Source organism: Maylandia zebra, linkage group LG1 (genome assembly GCF_041146795.1).
Source record: "Maylandia zebra isolate NMK-2024a linkage group LG1, Mzebra_GT3a, whole genome shotgun sequence".
NCBI classification, from domain to species: Eukaryota; Metazoa; Chordata; class Actinopteri; order Cichliformes; family Cichlidae; genus Maylandia; species Maylandia zebra.
In genome coordinates, this window is record NC_135167.1 from 18,075,731 (window position 1) to 18,093,906 (window position 18,176).

The 18,176-nt window shown below is 39.3% G+C and overlaps 1 protein-coding gene across 4 annotated transcripts in view; it reads right to left on the minus strand.

Moving 5' to 3' along the window:
* The window catches only part of furina (furin (paired basic amino acid cleaving enzyme) a), an 84,626-nt gene that overhangs the window by 64,502 nt on the left and 1,948 nt on the right, over positions 1-18,176 (minus strand). For 3 of the 4 annotated variants that reach the window (XM_076882760.1, XM_076882763.1, XM_076882762.1), the window contains exon 2: positions 12,166-12,483. In XM_076882760.1, coding sequence (XP_076738875.1) covers positions 12,166-12,369 — 204 coding nt within the window. In that variant the 5' untranslated portion in view covers positions 12,370-12,483. Of the gene's footprint in view, positions 1-12,165; positions 12,484-15,675; positions 15,761-18,176 lie in introns of those variants that run through there. The other variant, XM_076882761.1, reaches the window with a different exon arrangement.

The window sequence follows — 18,176 nt, forward strand, 5'->3', positions numbered from 1 at the left end:
CGTTGCGCCTTTGTTTAGAGCCCCTGACATGACATCAAAAGCCAAAACCAGCAACTTTCACAAACAGATCAGTTACCGTCTAACACAATGCTAAACAATGTGGCTCACTTTACCTCTCGGCAACGTAACACTTAAACCATCCCCAAACGTCCACTGACATGAGGGAAACCAAGCAGCATCTGCATAATGCATTCTACTGTTTTAAAACTCCATTAAGTCTCATTTGAACACATTTAGCAAGAATGCTGGTTTTCAGTGTGACACACGTTCACGCCTGGAAGGTGCCCAGTTCGACCACAGTCTTATCTCGTGGCCACTGGAGCAGATGGGTAAGTACACAGTCTAACGGCCCCTAAAAATTGGCTTCCTTCCTTGAAGTGATGTGTTCATTTCCCCACCCAGTTTTACAGCATCAGCGATAACATTTATGACCACACATTCAAAGCTTTAACTTTACATTTTCTGTAGGAACTCTACTTAAACATAAACCAAAGACATTAAAATCACTGATGTCTTACTCTGGGAAAACTGTACATGCTGTACATACACAACATACGTCAGAGGCTTTTTGTGCCTTTGTTCAGGTGTTGACCCAGTGAAAGACAACCATTAATGGGGAGGATTTGGGAAGTTCCCGTAGCTAAAAGTGAAGGTGAGATTGCAGTTATCCACTGACCACCAAGACCGTAGAGTTTATCCTTACATTTTCTTTGTTTTAAACAATGCGTTTAAGTATTGATCATTCGTTTTATTTATTATTTTTATTTTTTTAAGTTACGGTAACAGAATTATTACCTCACTCATGAAATAAAACTGCCATCCAACTACCTTCTTAATGGATGCAATGAACGACCATTTCAGTCAATATGCATGTTATTTCCTCAATGTATAAAATCAAAGTCAAAACTGAAACTCACTTCCCAAAATTCAGTGTAGCTCCCTTAAATGATTTCTGCAACAACCCACACACTGCACATAGGTTTATGACACTTTGATGAGTACAGTGCACCACCTGTGATGTTTTATACATTAATAGGCATCAAAATGTGTCATGCATTTAAGTCAAAGCACTAGCTGAACATTTTGTAGGTATTCCCCACTGTCATCATCATCGTCATCATACAAAACCAAGAGTACTCTCCATTTCAATTCTGGCATTCCTAAAATACCTCTTCTCTCAGTATGTGTACGTGTAAGCATGCTTATATTTTAAAGCTACAGAGGTGCCTGTCCACGTGTTTTCATGTCCCCTCAGCACATCTGGCTCTAGTTACAGCCCCTGTGACCTGTGTGTGGTTCTGCTCCATCCCAGCCCCCATTGCTCCGCTGTGGGAGAGCAGAGTAATGACTGAGTGCTGCTGGGCCTCTGCTGCTACATTTCCCAGGACCTCTGGTAATATGGGTGGTTCACTTCTTTGCTCAAGACTTTAGATGGCCTCCTGCTGATCAGTTCGTTCCTCCCGCCCCCACCAATCTTTGTCTTTTTTGTCTGACTTCTTTTTTAAAAAAGAGAACAAGAGTTATGTTGTCAGAATGTGTCTCCACAAATACTGATTTGTCTCTGTTCTCATGATGTTGGCCTTCTCTACGATTACTGCACGTCGCAACACTGAGCTTTTTGACAAGACAGCATTTATTAGTTTGACCTATAGCAGTGTCATTTTGATTAATAACACAATCTAAAAAGATAAAAAACAGAGGTTCACAGAAACTTATCAGTGACTGAACTATAATGAGAATACCAAACAGAACGGAGCCGATAAATTTCACTGAGCCTTTGAAGTTGTCTCCATACCAGACACTGTTTTCCATCTTTGGGGAAAATAGCCTGCACATACTATTGTGACATTTTGCACAAATATGTGCACCGATTTAAACAGAAAAAACCCAAAACAAACCCATGCCAGACGAAAATGTTGCTTAATAAATGAGTGGTTAAAAAGTCCTTTTGATGTATGGAAGATTTGAGAACACAAGCCTGTCATACTTGGACACAATTATAAGAAGCCCATTGGCTTTTTCCGAGCACATTCTGCAACAACAACTTCATTGCATTAAAAGAACCAACAAGGTCAACCGTGCAACAAATGAACGAAAGCCATTTCTCCAGCAGTCCAACTTGTTTTGCAGCTGTAAAAAAAATGAGTAGGCGTTGTTCTGCTTTGCTCCAACTGTATGAAGCTCGTGCTGATGCATGATATGGGCAGACAGCAGCTTTCTTGGTTATTAATATAATTACTTTGCTAGAAATTCACTGTCATTTACTCATCGGAAAGCATTTCATCTACGAGGATTCCAGCAACAGTTTACCTTTTTGTCATCTTTAACTACACAAAGTTGCTGCCTAGCCATGAATGCATCAACTTAACTGAGCATAAAGGCGAGAAAAAAGACGAGGGAGAAAAGAAAAAAGAAAGGATATGCGCTATCACCATACAGTATGTGTGGCCAAGTCACATCTCAAATTACTTCTGTGACACAGACACACTGCTGCTGGTGTGAGGAGAAACAAGATGAGTACAGAAGGGTTTATTTTTTTCCAGCAAGAATGAACAGACCACGGATCACCTCATTCACATGGAGCAATAAATGACTTCTAGTAAACAAACGTGGCTGTATATCAGCTGTAAGAGTGAAAGTAACATGTTTAAGTCTTTTTTTTTTTTTTTACAAACATACTTTTTAAATCAGTCTTTCTATGCCTAAATAGAAGAGCGGGCTAATAAGATACATTATAAAACTGATGCCTGGCAAAGAGGGTCAACTCAGGCCTGCAGGGCTTGCACAACACTGGCTGAAACCTGGTCATAGTTTTGAGGTTTTCAAAGAGAACAAAACAAAAAAAACCTTTGATTACAAGTTTAAGGCATGTTCAATTGCTGACAAAATCTGTAGATAAAGCAGGATTAATCAGCTCTAACCTTCAACCCTTGCTGGCATTTTTATGGTAATTTCTATTAAAAAAAAAAAAAAAAAAAAAAAAAAAAAAAAAAAAAAAAAATAATAATAATAATAATAATAATAATAATAATGTAATACAAAACTTTCACAATAAGTTTAATTTAATACTTGGCTCATCAATAAAAAGGATTCCAATATCAGTTACAGCGTTTTGTGCTGGTAATGGATTAGGATTTAATTTCAGGTGGCTCTAAAGTCCTTGCTTTCAACACAGAAGTCTCCAGCAGAGCAAACAGGATAAGTCGATCTCTGCAGTTCATTAACTTTCAAAGAAGTGCAGCTGCACTGAGATGAAGTGAGATCTGGGTCTGCTTAGTGAGAGAGAGGCCGAAGCGTGGAATAAAAGGGAGCCTCTCTCATTAACAACAGCACAAGGGCCTGAGACACTACAGAGATACACCACCCGCTGATGAGCAACTGTCCCAAGAAGAGAAACGATACATTCATCTCTAGATTAGAACAAAAATAAATGAATAAAAAAAAATCTTGCCTTTTAATAGTTCTGTGCCAACTAAAGGCCCAAATCCAACAGTTCAGCACTGGTTTGCGCCATTCGTTACTGAACTTCAAAGAAGCAAAGTCTTTAAGGCACATGCTACACGACTGTACAGGGCTGCACACTCCATTGGAGCCATCAGCTCTCATTGGCTAAAGTGGACCAGAGCCACAGTACATAGAGTGGTGTGTTAAAGATTTATGAAGATATGGCACAAGTAAATCAGCTTACAAAATATGCTTAAGTATACTAAAATATTTAGAAGTACAATCAACACAGCTGGTGTGTTTAAGCCACATTTGACTCAAGGACCCTTAAAGGCCCTCTGGGAACAGTAACATCATGCATGATGATGCACAAACCGTGATCCCAGTATAATAACCATTGTCCCTCGAAGCTTTTGCTAAACCCACACTGTAGACCAACAGATTCCAAATAATTTTAGGATCTGAAGAAGAAGAAAAAGAAAAAAGCAGAGGCACCTGCGCGTGATTGTACAAATCATGCAGCGGAACTCCTTTCAACACTCAGCAGGTAGTTTCTTCCCCATCATCTGTGGGCCAATCATGACAGCTCAGAAAATTTTCCAGCAAATTTCTTCAACCCCCCCCCCCCCAACCACAGTTAATCGCTTCAGGTCTCCAGAGTCCAATTATGCATTCTGTTCCTTCAGTCTTTCTATGCTGATGCTTTTCTCTGATTCAAGGCTATTGTGCAAGAAATAAATAAATTTAAAGACAAACTGGCAGCTTAAGTCAAGAAAATATGACTTCACTGTATGTCCCAGACACTGCATAAATACCATAATACTACACTGAAATTTAATAACAGAAACCATTCAGTGCTGCTGACAACACACTTTACTCAATGATTAAAGCATGAGAAACTACTCATGTCCACGGGGTGTGACAAAGTCTGATTCAGAAAATGAAAAATGAGAAGACGGTGAGCGAGGAAAACAAACACTGATCATAACCCAATCTCACAGAAACCTCCTTCAAATGAAAGGAAACTTTACTTTTAACAAGCTCTGTAGATAAGTTCAATTCAACAGGGCCAGACAGTCCCATGTTTTGTTTTAGTTCAGTTTATGGATTAGTGTAAATATACTTTGTGACATGTTTTATTTAGCCTGCATCAGCAAATTAAAGTAGTTAAATAAACTTTATTTCACTGTGGCAAACCTTTAAAATCTTCCAATACACATAATTTACCACAAAACTCTTTAGACACCTACGCCAAATGTTTTTCCATTAAATATGGCAGGTCTTGGATCATTTTAAAGAAAGAGGAGAGTTATATACCTGGCTCACCCACTTAAGCGTAACATTATGTTCTGGGATTTGACATTTTCTGATGTCATTTTTACCCATTTAAAACTCAATGACTGATTGGTAAGTGTTTGCTCGCTGTTGCTAGGTGAAATCAGTCACAGACAGGGTGCTACCACTGGTCACTGGCAGACTGATGCGGTCGTCTGTAGTTTGAATGGAATATCACCTTCAAAGTAAGAGCTCCAGTTTGCCTCATACTTTTCACAATAACGAGGAGGTTTTTGGTGCCACGCAATATAACTCTTTGCAATCAATTTCAGCTGTCGACTCCCACCAACCTTCAGCAAAAACTTGGGGTATGCACATGTTTCCCCAGTAACCAGCAGTTGCCAGGGTGTCGCCAACTGGTCTCTAGGCTTGTGGGTCTGTGGGCTTAGATGCACAATAAATGTTGCAACACACCAAGTTAACACTTCTGTGTAAAAGTGATCATGATTCTGTTGGCAATAATGTATTTGAAAAGAAAAACAAGAAACTGTCTCACTGCCCCATGAAGAAAAAGTTTTAATTTGCCTGTAAAAGTTTAAGTTAAAAGTAATCTGGGGGAGAGGAAAAAAAAAAAAAAAAAAAAAGCTTACAAACTCAGCTTTATCTTTTGAACTAAGAACTGTGGGCTAGATTGAAGAGACGTTCAGGGGGCCATAAGTGTGCTGCTGTGTCATGAGTTACTGAGACACAGGAGACTCATCACATGCACTTCATCAGAACTGGAGATAATTTCCATCTTTTTTCGCTACTCCTTTAATCTTGTGTTGGACAGAATATTAATCATCTTTTTTTTTTTTTTAAAGGGGGGGGGGGGGTCTTACCACTTCAAAAAGGAGGAAGAAATGAGCACATTAGACAGCAGAAACGGGCCAAGATGGTGCCAGTGGAGTACAGTGACAGCACTATACACAAACAATCCTCTCTTACAAGCAAAGCCCTGGGGTAGACCAGCAGAACAAGCTAGGAGGGCAGTTGGTCTCTAAATAGATCAGCATCGAGAACACAGGCGTTTTTATCCACCAGCAGCAACATAAAACCACTGCTCACAAGAAGGGAAGTGACAGGCTTCTGAGGACTTTGGCTTTGAAGTGAGTGAACGAATAAATGAGCTATTGATTCATTATCCTTTCCTTCAACCTCTGTTTATGAATAATCAAAGGAGGAAAAACTTACCAATACCAAGGAAACATTTTAATTACTTTGAATTATTATTATCATTTTTTCATATTAATGAACACTAGTATCCTTCACATTCCAGGAGCAGGAGGAAGCAGAAAAAGGTTCTACTAACACAAGCTCTTTGCAGTAAAAGCAACACTACTGTGTTAACTTCTAAGACTTCCAAGGAAGCACAAGTTAAAAATGATGCCATGCCAACTTCCCCATTCTTTAGTAATTCCAAGACACGGCGTTACATAAATACCTCACGAGTACAAGCAGCATGATTCTTCAATAAAAGAAAGCGCAAGGTTGACCTGCAACATTTTCAGAAACTATGTTGCTGCATTTTCAATTATGCCTTTGATCTTATTCCATCTGATCCCATTCACTGATCACACTATAATGACTTTTAACATTGTGTCAGTCCTTATCAAATCCCATTTTACCACCAACAGCAATTCCCCTAATCCCATTTGACCATTTATTTAAATACCAGCATAATGGAGGAGCAATTGAAACAGATGTGCCACGAAAATTTAAGGTCCTCTTGAAAAACTGCAACACACGCCTGACGATCTGGGCAAGAAGCTGGGTCTTTAAAATTTTAAATAACCATCCGGAGACACAAGTTGGCGGTTAATACCCTTTTGCCACAGTGTGAGTCAGCAGTTTCCTAATTTTATTACTTTTACTTAGTTTTAATTATTCTCCTTATTCTTAAATGGCCCTATAATCTTGACGTAATGTCAAAGTGAGAGGCGTAATCTATTTGCAGACCACTTGGTCAGAGCAACCCTTTACTTTTAAAAGAGATAGTCTGGTTAATTTGAGGCACATTTACAGGAATGTCTCTGCCTTTAACAATCAAGGTAGGATGAGAAAAAAGAAAGACTAATAAAGGCAGCCAAGTAAGGGGTAGCACATAGAGGCAGTATAGCTCAGTTGTGACAGTTTGTGCACTTAGTGTGTCAAGAGTTTTACATGATTTGCTGCCATCAGACAACAGCTTGATGGCAGCTTTCAAGTTTCTGCACCGTAAAACAACCAGCTCAAGTCTCACAGTCTCTGGCTTGGTTTGATTGATTTGCAGTAAAAGAAAACAAACTGGACTTAAAGTGAAGTTTACCTTCAACACAACTTAAAGTACTAGCACCAGCAAAGAAAGACTGACGAGCTGCACCAGCAGGGTGGATATTTTTGTCTTAACAAAAAGAAGAAGAAGAAAAAAGGGGGGGAGATCAAACAACAACAAAAATTATACATATATAAAAACAAAACAAAACATTGATTTAATGGCACTGTGGTTCTGATTCAGCAGCCCCAATACAAATACTAAAAACTGAATGAGAAAATGTCAAATCAAAGTTAAATATCCATTACCATTTAAAAAAATAAAATAAAATAAAAAAATATCCCTGACTCACTGCTTTGGGTCAGCCAGCTAGACTTTTGTTGCCTGTGAATCCCCTGCTCTACAGAACAGATGACACATAGATTACTCAAAAGGAAAAGTACTCAGTAGCTGCAGTCATAAATCCGACTCGTATATAAAGACACACAATGCACTGAATGCACCACATAAAAACGAATCGCTCATCGAGCAAAATTATCTCAAACTTATCTACCCGACTCGTGCAATGCATCATGTACGATTTGTTCTTCATCTTTTTGTTTACAGAAATGTCTTCGCCCAGGGTTTGGTCCACTGGGCACATCAGAGTTTGGACATGTCCATCATTGGTGGGTTTTATTTTGCCAATTTACTTCTCTGCCTCTTTTGAACATGTCAGTGAATTACAGACTTGTACAGGGTAACCGTCTGAAGATGAGGTCTCCTTGGGTGGCTGTAGCTCAAGTGGTAGAACAGGCCATCTACTAATCGGAAGGTTGCTGGTTTGATCCCTGGCAACTAACCCCAAGTTGCTCTCTGATGCAACTATCAGGGTGCGAATGTTCGATAGAAAGCACTATAAAAGGGAAAAAAAAAAAAAAAAAAAAAGTACTTATGAATGGGGCACATTGCATAAAGTGCTTTGAGTGCTCAGGTAGAGCAGAAAAGAGCTATATAAGAACCAGTCCATTTACCATTCCTTTTTGTTGTATCGGAAGAGTTATACACAGATGTTTCTCTAGATTCTTAATAGTATGATTAGCAAATCTAAACAGTGGAGACCTGACATTGTAAGTTAAAAGGTAAGACAAACCATCGCTGTGGAAGTTTCCATTAAACTGTCAAGACTCATAAGAAATCCACAAGAAGCTAGCTGCCTACTGCTAGCGAGCATCATTATCTGAAATAACCCAATGTTATAGGTTGTGCATCCTGAAAATTGAACAGTATATGAAGTAACCCATATGTGAAAAACGGGATAATCTTACACAACCACAATGGCGCTCTGGGTTCAGCATCTTGCCCAAAGAGACGTCAGCATGTGACCTAAATGAGTGTGGTTTGACTCACTAACCTTCTGATTAGCAGAAGTTCCTGTGAACCACGTTATCCCCAGCTTTTAATGTGAAGGATTTTTTTTGGTCCCAATTTTCACCCATATCACCTAATTTACAGGATCAGGATGGGACACGCAGTGATAACTATATCTAATGATGGATGTTGGACTGATGGGTAATTTTAACCTATAAACTGCAATTAATGCAGACACCTTCATGAGAACATGCTCTCGTGTCACATAAAAATTGTGGGTTGGTTAAGGGAGAGGTTGTATGGATGCCATAGAGCGAGCAGCATGAGTGAAGGCGAAATAAAAACAACCATCATCAGCGCTATAAAACCTGCCCAGCTGCAGTCTTTGATCCTCCCCTCCAGCTCCCCTGCTTAATTTGAACACCTGCACACACCGAGCCACACGCACAGCCCCGCTGCTCACACACGCCACGCCTGGCCACACATCGCTCACACAGCAAATCTCACTTCCCATCAGCTGTAGGCAGAAGCAGCAAACAGATTTGTTTGTTTTCTCTCTGAAGGAATGGCTTCATTTTAATCAATGAGCAGTGATGTTATGCCGTCGGGGCAGCGCAGAGCATGAGCGCGTCTTTATTTTAGTTATCACTTATGGTTATAGCTAACCTTTCAAAGATCATTAGCACAATGCCAAGGACTGAACAGATGTGGGCGTTTCATGTCATTTACTCTTAAGGTTTCATATGCAACTGGATGCCTCCTGAAGCCTGTGCCTAAAACGGTCAATTCAATTAGAGCTACAATGAGGGATCATTTTCACCAACAACTATTCTACTGATTTAATAAAAGACATCTGTGAAAACATCTCATCGGTTTTATAAATCTATAAATGTCTTTGTCTCTGTGTGTCAAACAGCTCAAAATACCCAAAAGACATTTGAACCACAGACTTCTAGAACAAAAAGCATTTCCACCCATTCCCTTAAAACCAAAACACAGTTCTGGCAATGCGTTCACTGCTTCAATAAACTGGGTGCCTGCTGCATCTTTGTTAAGACAAAATCATTAGAAAAAGGTTATCATTCATTTTTTTTTGTCCTTTCCACACTAACCTTGAGTGCACACAGAGGAAGTTAATGTTGGTAACGATCGGTAATCCATCTTGTGAATTTCTCTTTGATAAATCAAACCCAGGTTTTCATAGGATGCCAGCAGCCCAGCATGTGCACATTAGGACACAGGTAATGGTGGAATTCCTTAGCAGCATAAGATGGCTGCCATAGTTCTTCCTGCAGAACATGTGCGAGGTCAGGGCTGATGCCTTTTTAAGCAGGATAGTGGATCTAATGTTGGGCTGTATTTACTCACCTATTCTCAAAAACACCAAACATATATACCATGTTGTGGAACAAAAGAGGGGGGAGGGGGGGGGGGGGGGGTTAATAAGAGGGATAACTGATTTAAGTGAAAACCTGGAACATCTGTTTTTCATTCAGTTCATGTTTCAGACTTCAGAGACCTCAAGGCTTTACTCAGCATCTTTCCAGCTAACTTTATTAAGCCTGCTTTGTTAGATAGACCCACGCTCTGCCTTTTTTCCTGTCTAGATGCTGCGTCAAGACTACCTCATCAATCTAGCTCTGGTCAGACAAAACGGTCCATTTTCCTTCCATAAAACATCATAAAATCTTTTAAGTTGCTGAGACAGGCCGAACCATGCAGAACCTCATCTCCAGGGTGCAGTTTTGTAACTACATGGGTGTAATTGCTTTGTCTGGGTTTCTTGTTATTCACAGGCAATACATAGTTAAAGGATTAAATGTGTAGGATTACTCACTAGTCTTCATGCTGTGATTCAGAGCGAGAATAACATTCCTAGTCACGGCCAGTAATACCATATGGTGCAGTGCGGAATATTGTTCCCTGAAAACGAGGTGAGGCTACACGGACTGAAACATCTGCTTGTTCCTCAATCATTTTCTAAACCAGTCAAAATTAACATTTTTAAAAAATTGTATATTTATAAAAACAAAAGTAATACAAATGCACACTGGCATTTAAAAAGGAGACAAATGGGTCACTACCTACGAGCTTACCTCAGTCCCAACTCTGTCAGTTCGTTAGTGTTTTTAAAATCACGTGAAACTTTATTAAAATTTACGCGACATTGCAAAAAAAAAGTATTATTTACATGTATAATTTGAATTGATTTGAGTTAACAACTTAACAATTTCCCAGCCTAATTAAATATTGTTTAAATAATGTTTATTTTACAAATATATCCACTAGTTTTCACTTTCTTGGGGTGAAATAATAGATCCAACGTAACACAGCTCTGTCACATATACTTAAAGTTACTTGTTATGATTGTTTCATACAGAACAAAACAATTTTGAAGCTTGAAAAATCCATTTCCCCGAGACATGTTGGCCACATTTCCTTTCCGAGAAGAAATAAAAATAATAAAAACTTTATAGGGACTCATTACTATTCCATACAGACGTATAAAACAATTTAAAAGGAGGTTATTTATTTATTTAGATACTTTTCACAAGCTGCAGTATTACATCTGTGGTTTTATTTCATACATGGGTACTGGCTCTATGTTGACTTTAAAGCTTATTACCCTAGCGTGACACCTGTTGAGCCATTTTCCCCTCCTATTGGGTTAGCTGTTAATCACCGATACATGACAACAATTCAGCTTTTGAACAGTAGTCAAGACAAAGAAAACACTCCTTCATGCTGAAAGACTAAATTAACCTTTCCCCTCTTTTTCTTTTGCAAGGGGAGGGTGTGATGGAGTTAAAGGATAACTTTGTTAATTGGCTTCCATCGAGTCCAAACAGGAAGTCATTAAAAAGTGCCTGAAGATTACAGGAAATAATTATCTGTAAGTTGCTGGCCATATCTTCTGAGTTTGAAAACTATGAGCATTGTAAAATCTTCATTTTATATATCAGTACCAAGTTTAGGAATATGCACAAAAATCTGCTCATTATTCAGTGTTTTCACCTTTGTCTTGTTTACTTAGATTCTTTAATATCGTCATCAATAAAAACTATAGACGTTATGAGGCGTTTCCTGCTTTAGGGGAGGTTTGTATGTTTGCATACTGCAGTTTTAGCCTACAGTCCCAACTAGCTCACTACCTAGCTCTAAGAAAACTAAAACCAGTTTTTTAAGACTATTTAAAAATCAGATTTCTTGGAAGAAATTCATGCTTCTTGTAGAACCCATCTCATAACAATGATCATGTAAAAAAACGCACTGGCAGGACAGGTAATACATAATGCTTCCATCACACCATAACAATACAGTCACACAATGGGCCAAAGAACAGAAAACCGGTTTTAACTGGAAACATCAACAATGTGAAGAAATCAGAGTGCTTGTCTTCCGATGACGAAACTTCGTCATCGGAAGACAAGCACTCTGATTTCTCTCAGACTGCTGAGCCAACAGCAAGCCAGAAAACAATGGCTTTAAAAATAATCACTAAAATCATCAAGAAACTCTCAGAAATGATTTCATAAATGTTTAGAGAATATAATAACAGAATTTACCAAATCAGAAATTAGACATAACAAGGGCACACTGTGCTCATAGCTGCAAGCCCACCTTCTTTCTTCAGGAATTAGATAAGCCCTATATTTAGATAATCAAATTGAGGTTTGTTTAAATTTCATATGAACTGTTTATAACCCCTAATCAAGAGTACTTCAGGTTTTTGACACTCCGATATGAAAACAATGCAACAGCAAATGCAGGAAAAGAAAAAGAAAATGCAGCTTATTACTTACGTGTCCATAGTTGATGAATCCATGTTTGCTAGCAATTTGATCAGCCTCCTCCTGACCTCCAGGTACGTGGACAGCCCATGTGTTGGTGTAGACCTTCTGACCCTGTACCGGTCCACAAACCAGCAACACCAACAGAGGCACAAGCAGCAACTCCAGCAGCCTGAACCTGCGGCCTACGGAGGGAGATGGATGGCCAGTAGCCATGGGTTCCCCTAGTGCAGCACAGTCACTGAGCACAGCGCCTCTCCAACAGGCCGGGGCTGCTCACAGTACATGCAGGTGCACGGAGCGTCAGAGAAAAGGGAAGTCACAAATCACCTGAAAAGAAAAGGCAAAAAAATAACAAAAGGTACAGTATTAAAACAAGATACCGTAAGGTTTTAAACTAACAAAAGATTTAAAGATTTAAAATCAAATTTCCACAGAACACAAGAACAAACACACGCAAGGGAAAGAGGGGAAAGTAAACAGTTTAATTTTAACCTTATCGCCTTCCTTTATTTGGTGGATTAAGGAACATAAAGGGGAACAAGAAAGAGATAGGCTTGGTGTGGAAGTTTACAGATTTTAATAAATTACACTGTAAAGTGACTGCAGAGGTGTTGCAAAGAAAACTGACCACATTAAATATATTAATCTGTTTTGTTCATCCACCCCAACAGGAGTTCTGACCACGCACGTTGCAGCCCAGCTAAACACAGCCATTTGATAATCCCACAGGAAGAGCCGGACGCCCAGCCCCAAAATGATGTTGCGGTCAGACACGCAGCGGCAAATTGTGGTGTTCACGCTCTCCTGGGAGGATACAGTAGATGCAGTTTACAAAAAAATAAATAAATAAATGCTGAGGTATACCGAGTTGGCAGCAGAGGTGGAGAAATGTGGTTGGAAAGCTAGACTACGCCCCAGATGCTGGGGGAATCACAGCAGAGGCAGTTTTGGTATGAGGTGCAGGATCAGCTTGAGGGACGAGTTTGAATGCCTGAAGGTAGCAGCAGCAGCCACCGAATGGCTGAGGCCAAGGACAGAACATCAAGTGTTAGAGGAGAAAGAAAAAAAGTTTCCGATTTGAGTGATGCCATTTCTTTGTAAAATGCTAACTGATGTGTTATCAGCCACTCATTGGAAAACATCTAACACAATCTTATGAATGAGACAAAGCAATTTATCTTATCAAGCCACAGCAGCCAGTGCGAGCCGAGAGATCTCAGCTTGCGGTGATTGTTTGCTGATACAATTTTGCGTCTGAGCTGTTGTTTAGAGTCAAGGTCAGCTGTGGCTGTTGAGACCATTATCCAAAGTGCTAACTCTGTTGTAATCTTAAGCTCACTATGCTGCACTAAAAGTGCTTCCATTCGGCCTTTTCATCGCATCTGTTCTACTGTGGGATGGAGCTTTCCATCCTTTCACGGGTGTTACAGCCTCTGTGTTAGCCATTCGACAAATTAAAAGACTTGAAATTATCTCGCACTCCGAATGAACAAACAAGCGCTTCGAGATTTCCCTGAGCAGTTTGTTGTGAGGCACGCATGATGTGTTAAGAGGTGGAAGGAAAATTTAGCTGTGAACTTAGGAGTCACTTTTAGTGCATAGTGTTACCAAAGACAGATTAATATCCCACCAATCCATTCATCACAACAACAGCACACAAAACAAACATCTTTACTATATGAATATTACATATATTTACATTATCTTTGAGGTGCAGTAGGAAGCAATCTAAGTAGGAATGTTTCATCCCTGTCCTGTACCCTGTCCTTTTTCCTCCAATTCTTCCCAGGAAGACACTGCAGCATTCCCAAGCCAGGCAAGAGACAACATAATTTCTCCATCAAGTTCTGGGTCTGCCCTGGAGGTCTTGTTTCAGCTGGATATGTCAAAAATATCTCACTTGGGAGACATCCAAGGCACATGTTCAAATCAGCTCAAGTGGCCCGACACTGGTTGTCAACTTCTCTTAGAATTCCAGGATTTTACACCAGAAAACCCCATTAATCAACAGATACGTGACCAAACTTTGTGTATCACTTAGAACTTGATACATGAGCCATCAAAAACAGCCTGATACTTCCGTCCATGCCTTAAGATAAGGGAAGACATCAGGATCCAGATTAGTTTGTTACATTTTCTTCATTAGAACATCAAGACAATGTCTTCTGGGTTTCTGATTTAACTCCTTCCAAAATTCCTGGAACAATGACCTGCATCCACACCACGGTTTAATCACTTGTAATTCGGGAAACCTTTTAGTAACACTGTGAGTAAGCCTGAGAAAACTAACCAACAAACAAACAAAATCAAATCGATTATGACCTCCTTGGTGGAAGTAAATAAACACTTTGAATGAGTATCTACTGATTATTTTGTTGTTATCAAAAGCTGATACTCTGCTGAACACTCAACACAGTTCAAGGCTGCTTCCCAGGAACCTCTGCACTGTCAAATGTCAAAACACCTCTAACACCTTTGTCCTAAATGTGCAACTTTCAGTGTGATTTTTTTTGTTAGGTTTATATCAACCATGATGTAAAAAAAATGAAATAAAAATATGTGGTAGATCTCCATCACTTCAGTATTAAAGTTTCTAGAACAATGGTGGCTGTACCATTTCTCCACTGGTGGAGCTTATTGCTCAGAAACACAGAGGAAGTCTCCTGGCATAACCTCCTCTTCTGCATACGTGTCAAAACATCTTTATCTTTTGTTGCCAGAAGCTATACACTGTAACAAAATGTCTTTGGTAACTTTATTGCCTAACACAATACCAGATTAACACAGAGTATGCCAACTCACTTGAATTAACAACATCTACCTTTTAAAAGCTCCTTGTTATCTGGAATAAATAATGCACATGTAGAACTGACAGGCTGCATGAGGTGAGGACTTAAAAGTGTACATCAGACATCAGAGTCCAGACATTTACTCAGCCCTTTACTAGGTCTGACTTTGTTCAGTGTGTTGTGAAGCTACAGGTCACATCATTAGCAAAAAGCAAGCAAACAGGTCAGCCCGGCTCTGGCTGACATGTCAAGCTGCTAATCTATGTCAGGACGTTTCAAGAGTAGATTTTCATTGCATAAATCCCTTCACATCAGAAACAACTATAAATAAAAAGGGACATGTATAAGAAAGCGAGCAGAACAAATCAGGTGTCAGAAATACATCTCAAAAACACCCAAATCCCTCCATCGCCTGTTAATTCCCTCTCTCTGTTCAGATAAGCCTGTTTTACAAACACAGAAATATCTAGCTAAATTAAAAAATTAATCCAAACGCGCCATATTAATTACACGTTTACCTTTTCATTGCCCACTCAATTTGTACTGAAATAGACACACAAGAGTTTGCTCCTGTGTGGATTTTACATCCTTCTGAAAAGCTCAAAGGTTACAAGCTACTTAAACAAATATTTGCACAAGTATTAAAATTAGGTTAAAATGATCTGATTTTTCTAATTAAAAGGAGTCAAGCACTCAAAGTATTACAGACTAATATGACAGCATAACTCACTTAACTTTGTCTTCTTTCCTGTAATGCAGTAAGTATCAGCGAGTGGCCGATCCCTGTGCTCTGTTTGGTTTGACACGCACCTTCTTTAAAGCACTTTTGCCTGTGACCTCACCTCAGTGCTCAACCACTCAGTTTCTCCAACGTCAGCTTGGAAAACCCACATACCGTGGCCCAACAACCACTCAACTACTTTACAGTCTGCGAGAGACAAAGACGAAGCCGACCGCTGGGCTGCGAGGTCTTTAGCGTTACCACGGTAAATGATACCATATGTCAGACTGCGATAACACAGGTTATTACAGAAAAAACCTGCACCATATTATAATTAGCCAAGTATCATTAAACTCAAAGGATAATACCGCCCTCATTACCGATCTCATCAGGACAATTTAGAAAGGAAAACAGTTTACACCTCATCGGTTTATTGTTTACATTTTAATGAGATAAAAATGAACTCAAATGCATTTAGCCCATATGACCCTTTGAGAAATTCAAATATCTGGCAATTAGGATTCTCTCTCACATTGTGACATACACAAAAAATCAATATTTCTCCGTTGGCGACTCAAAGAGCCTCCAGAGGGTTCTGAAGATAATAATCTGTGTGTGTAGCAGAGTGATGAAATGACAATAACGATACTGATAAGTTGAATCATGAAAATGCTACGAACAACATAATAAAAATTTAATTAGCGCTCTCTGCTAAATATTGCAAGAGATTAGCGGAGAAGTGAAGTGCTCAAGCCAAAAATATTCTCCAGTGTGAAACGGAGAACCCCAGTGCACCACAGCAAGCGTTCGCATCCAGGATACTACAAACCGTCAACTTCTACTTCTTTAAACTGTCTACAAGCACAAGTCAGCAGTTCTTGGACGTCTACGGTAAACCACAGTTTCTAAATGTGTAGATAGAATCCTCAGGGACAATCTGGTAATTCCAATCAATTGACATGTTGTGATGCCACACGTTTACATTGCCTAGTATGCCCAACAACAACCCCAGACATTTTTTCTTTCATACATAAGCAAGAGCACTGTTCTAGCCAAAAGTGCAAATAAACTTGTTTAACCGCTTGTGGCAAAAAACACACCAGTGAGTACAACCAGGATATAAAGGCATGCATAGAGGAGATACGAGCACCTGGTGGCGTGCAACCCAGTCACAAACAAATGACTGAGCCAAACACTCGCCTGGATGGAAATGACTGCTAAAAATAAAAGCGTTACTTAATTTCCAGGTAAAACATTACGTAGCCTACTTTTATGCTTTCATTTGACTTTTAATGTGTCACTGTTGTTGTACTATAATGCTCCTACTGCTGGTGGCACCCTGTGACAACAGATGCACATTTCGAATTAGGCAGTCTGTCATCGGAAACTACCCTTCATTTTGTTCCCACTAATAAATGCTGTTGCCTGCAAGCTGCAACCACCAATAACACTTTCACTGTTTTTCATACATCTTTATAAATACCGTTATTGAAAATTTTATTTAAATATCATGTTAGAATTTTGAGGCTATATCACCCACCCCTAGTATCATTAGCAGTATTTGGCAATTTCAAAATCTGACGTTCCAGTATGTCAGACAACATTTTTCCCTCCTTTCAGAAACACAAAGAAACAGATTTTCTTAACATTTGATATGCATTTAATTGTTTACAGCTCTGCTAAGATCAGTTGGTTGTTGCGTTCCAAACCCATGTTGCCAACAGGAAGTTGCAGAGTACCCTCTGGTTTAAAAAAATAAAATACTATCACAATATGCATTCTCAACATCTCGAACATGGTTGAAAGTTTCTCACGCGTTTACTTTTTAAAAACATTTTGATTAATCAGCTGTTCTAAATGGTGATGAGCAAAAACCAATCAGCTTTACCATGATCGTTTTTCTAAAATGCATTTATCAATCCCACCCCTGTTAGAGACAGAGGTAGGATTATTCCCCTCTCCCTAAGAGTAACCTTTTAAAAGAAGCCCACTGAACCAGCAGAATATTCGTGTTTCTATCCTTCCATGTGCTGAGGAAAGCCTCTGGATGACACACAGGTTTCACTGCTGAATAAAGCAGGAAAACAGAATTCATGGCATTTTGAGAAGTGTAACTGCAGTGTTAACTTCTTCCTGTCACAGATTTTCACTAAAGAACTCAAGATGAAGCCTGCTTTTGAAATAGATACCTGTATTATTGAAGAGAACAAAAAGATAAAGGAGAAGAGCTTTGGGACCACTACTGGTTCACATGTGCTTTAAAAAAAAAACAAAAGAAAAAAAAAAAAACACCCCACCGCTGTGCATCTTTATAGAACAAGCCCTGTGTTAAACCCAAACCTGGCACAGCTGCAAGTATAAAACCCTTTCATTCAACATGCCAGGAGTACAATGAAAAACATCCAAGCTGAACCTCTCCTGTTATTGTTTATGCTCTTGAATGCAGGTTTCTAATAGCAGGGGTGGCTTTTTATTCATCCCCAGGATGCATGTTCTCACCATTTTCCCAT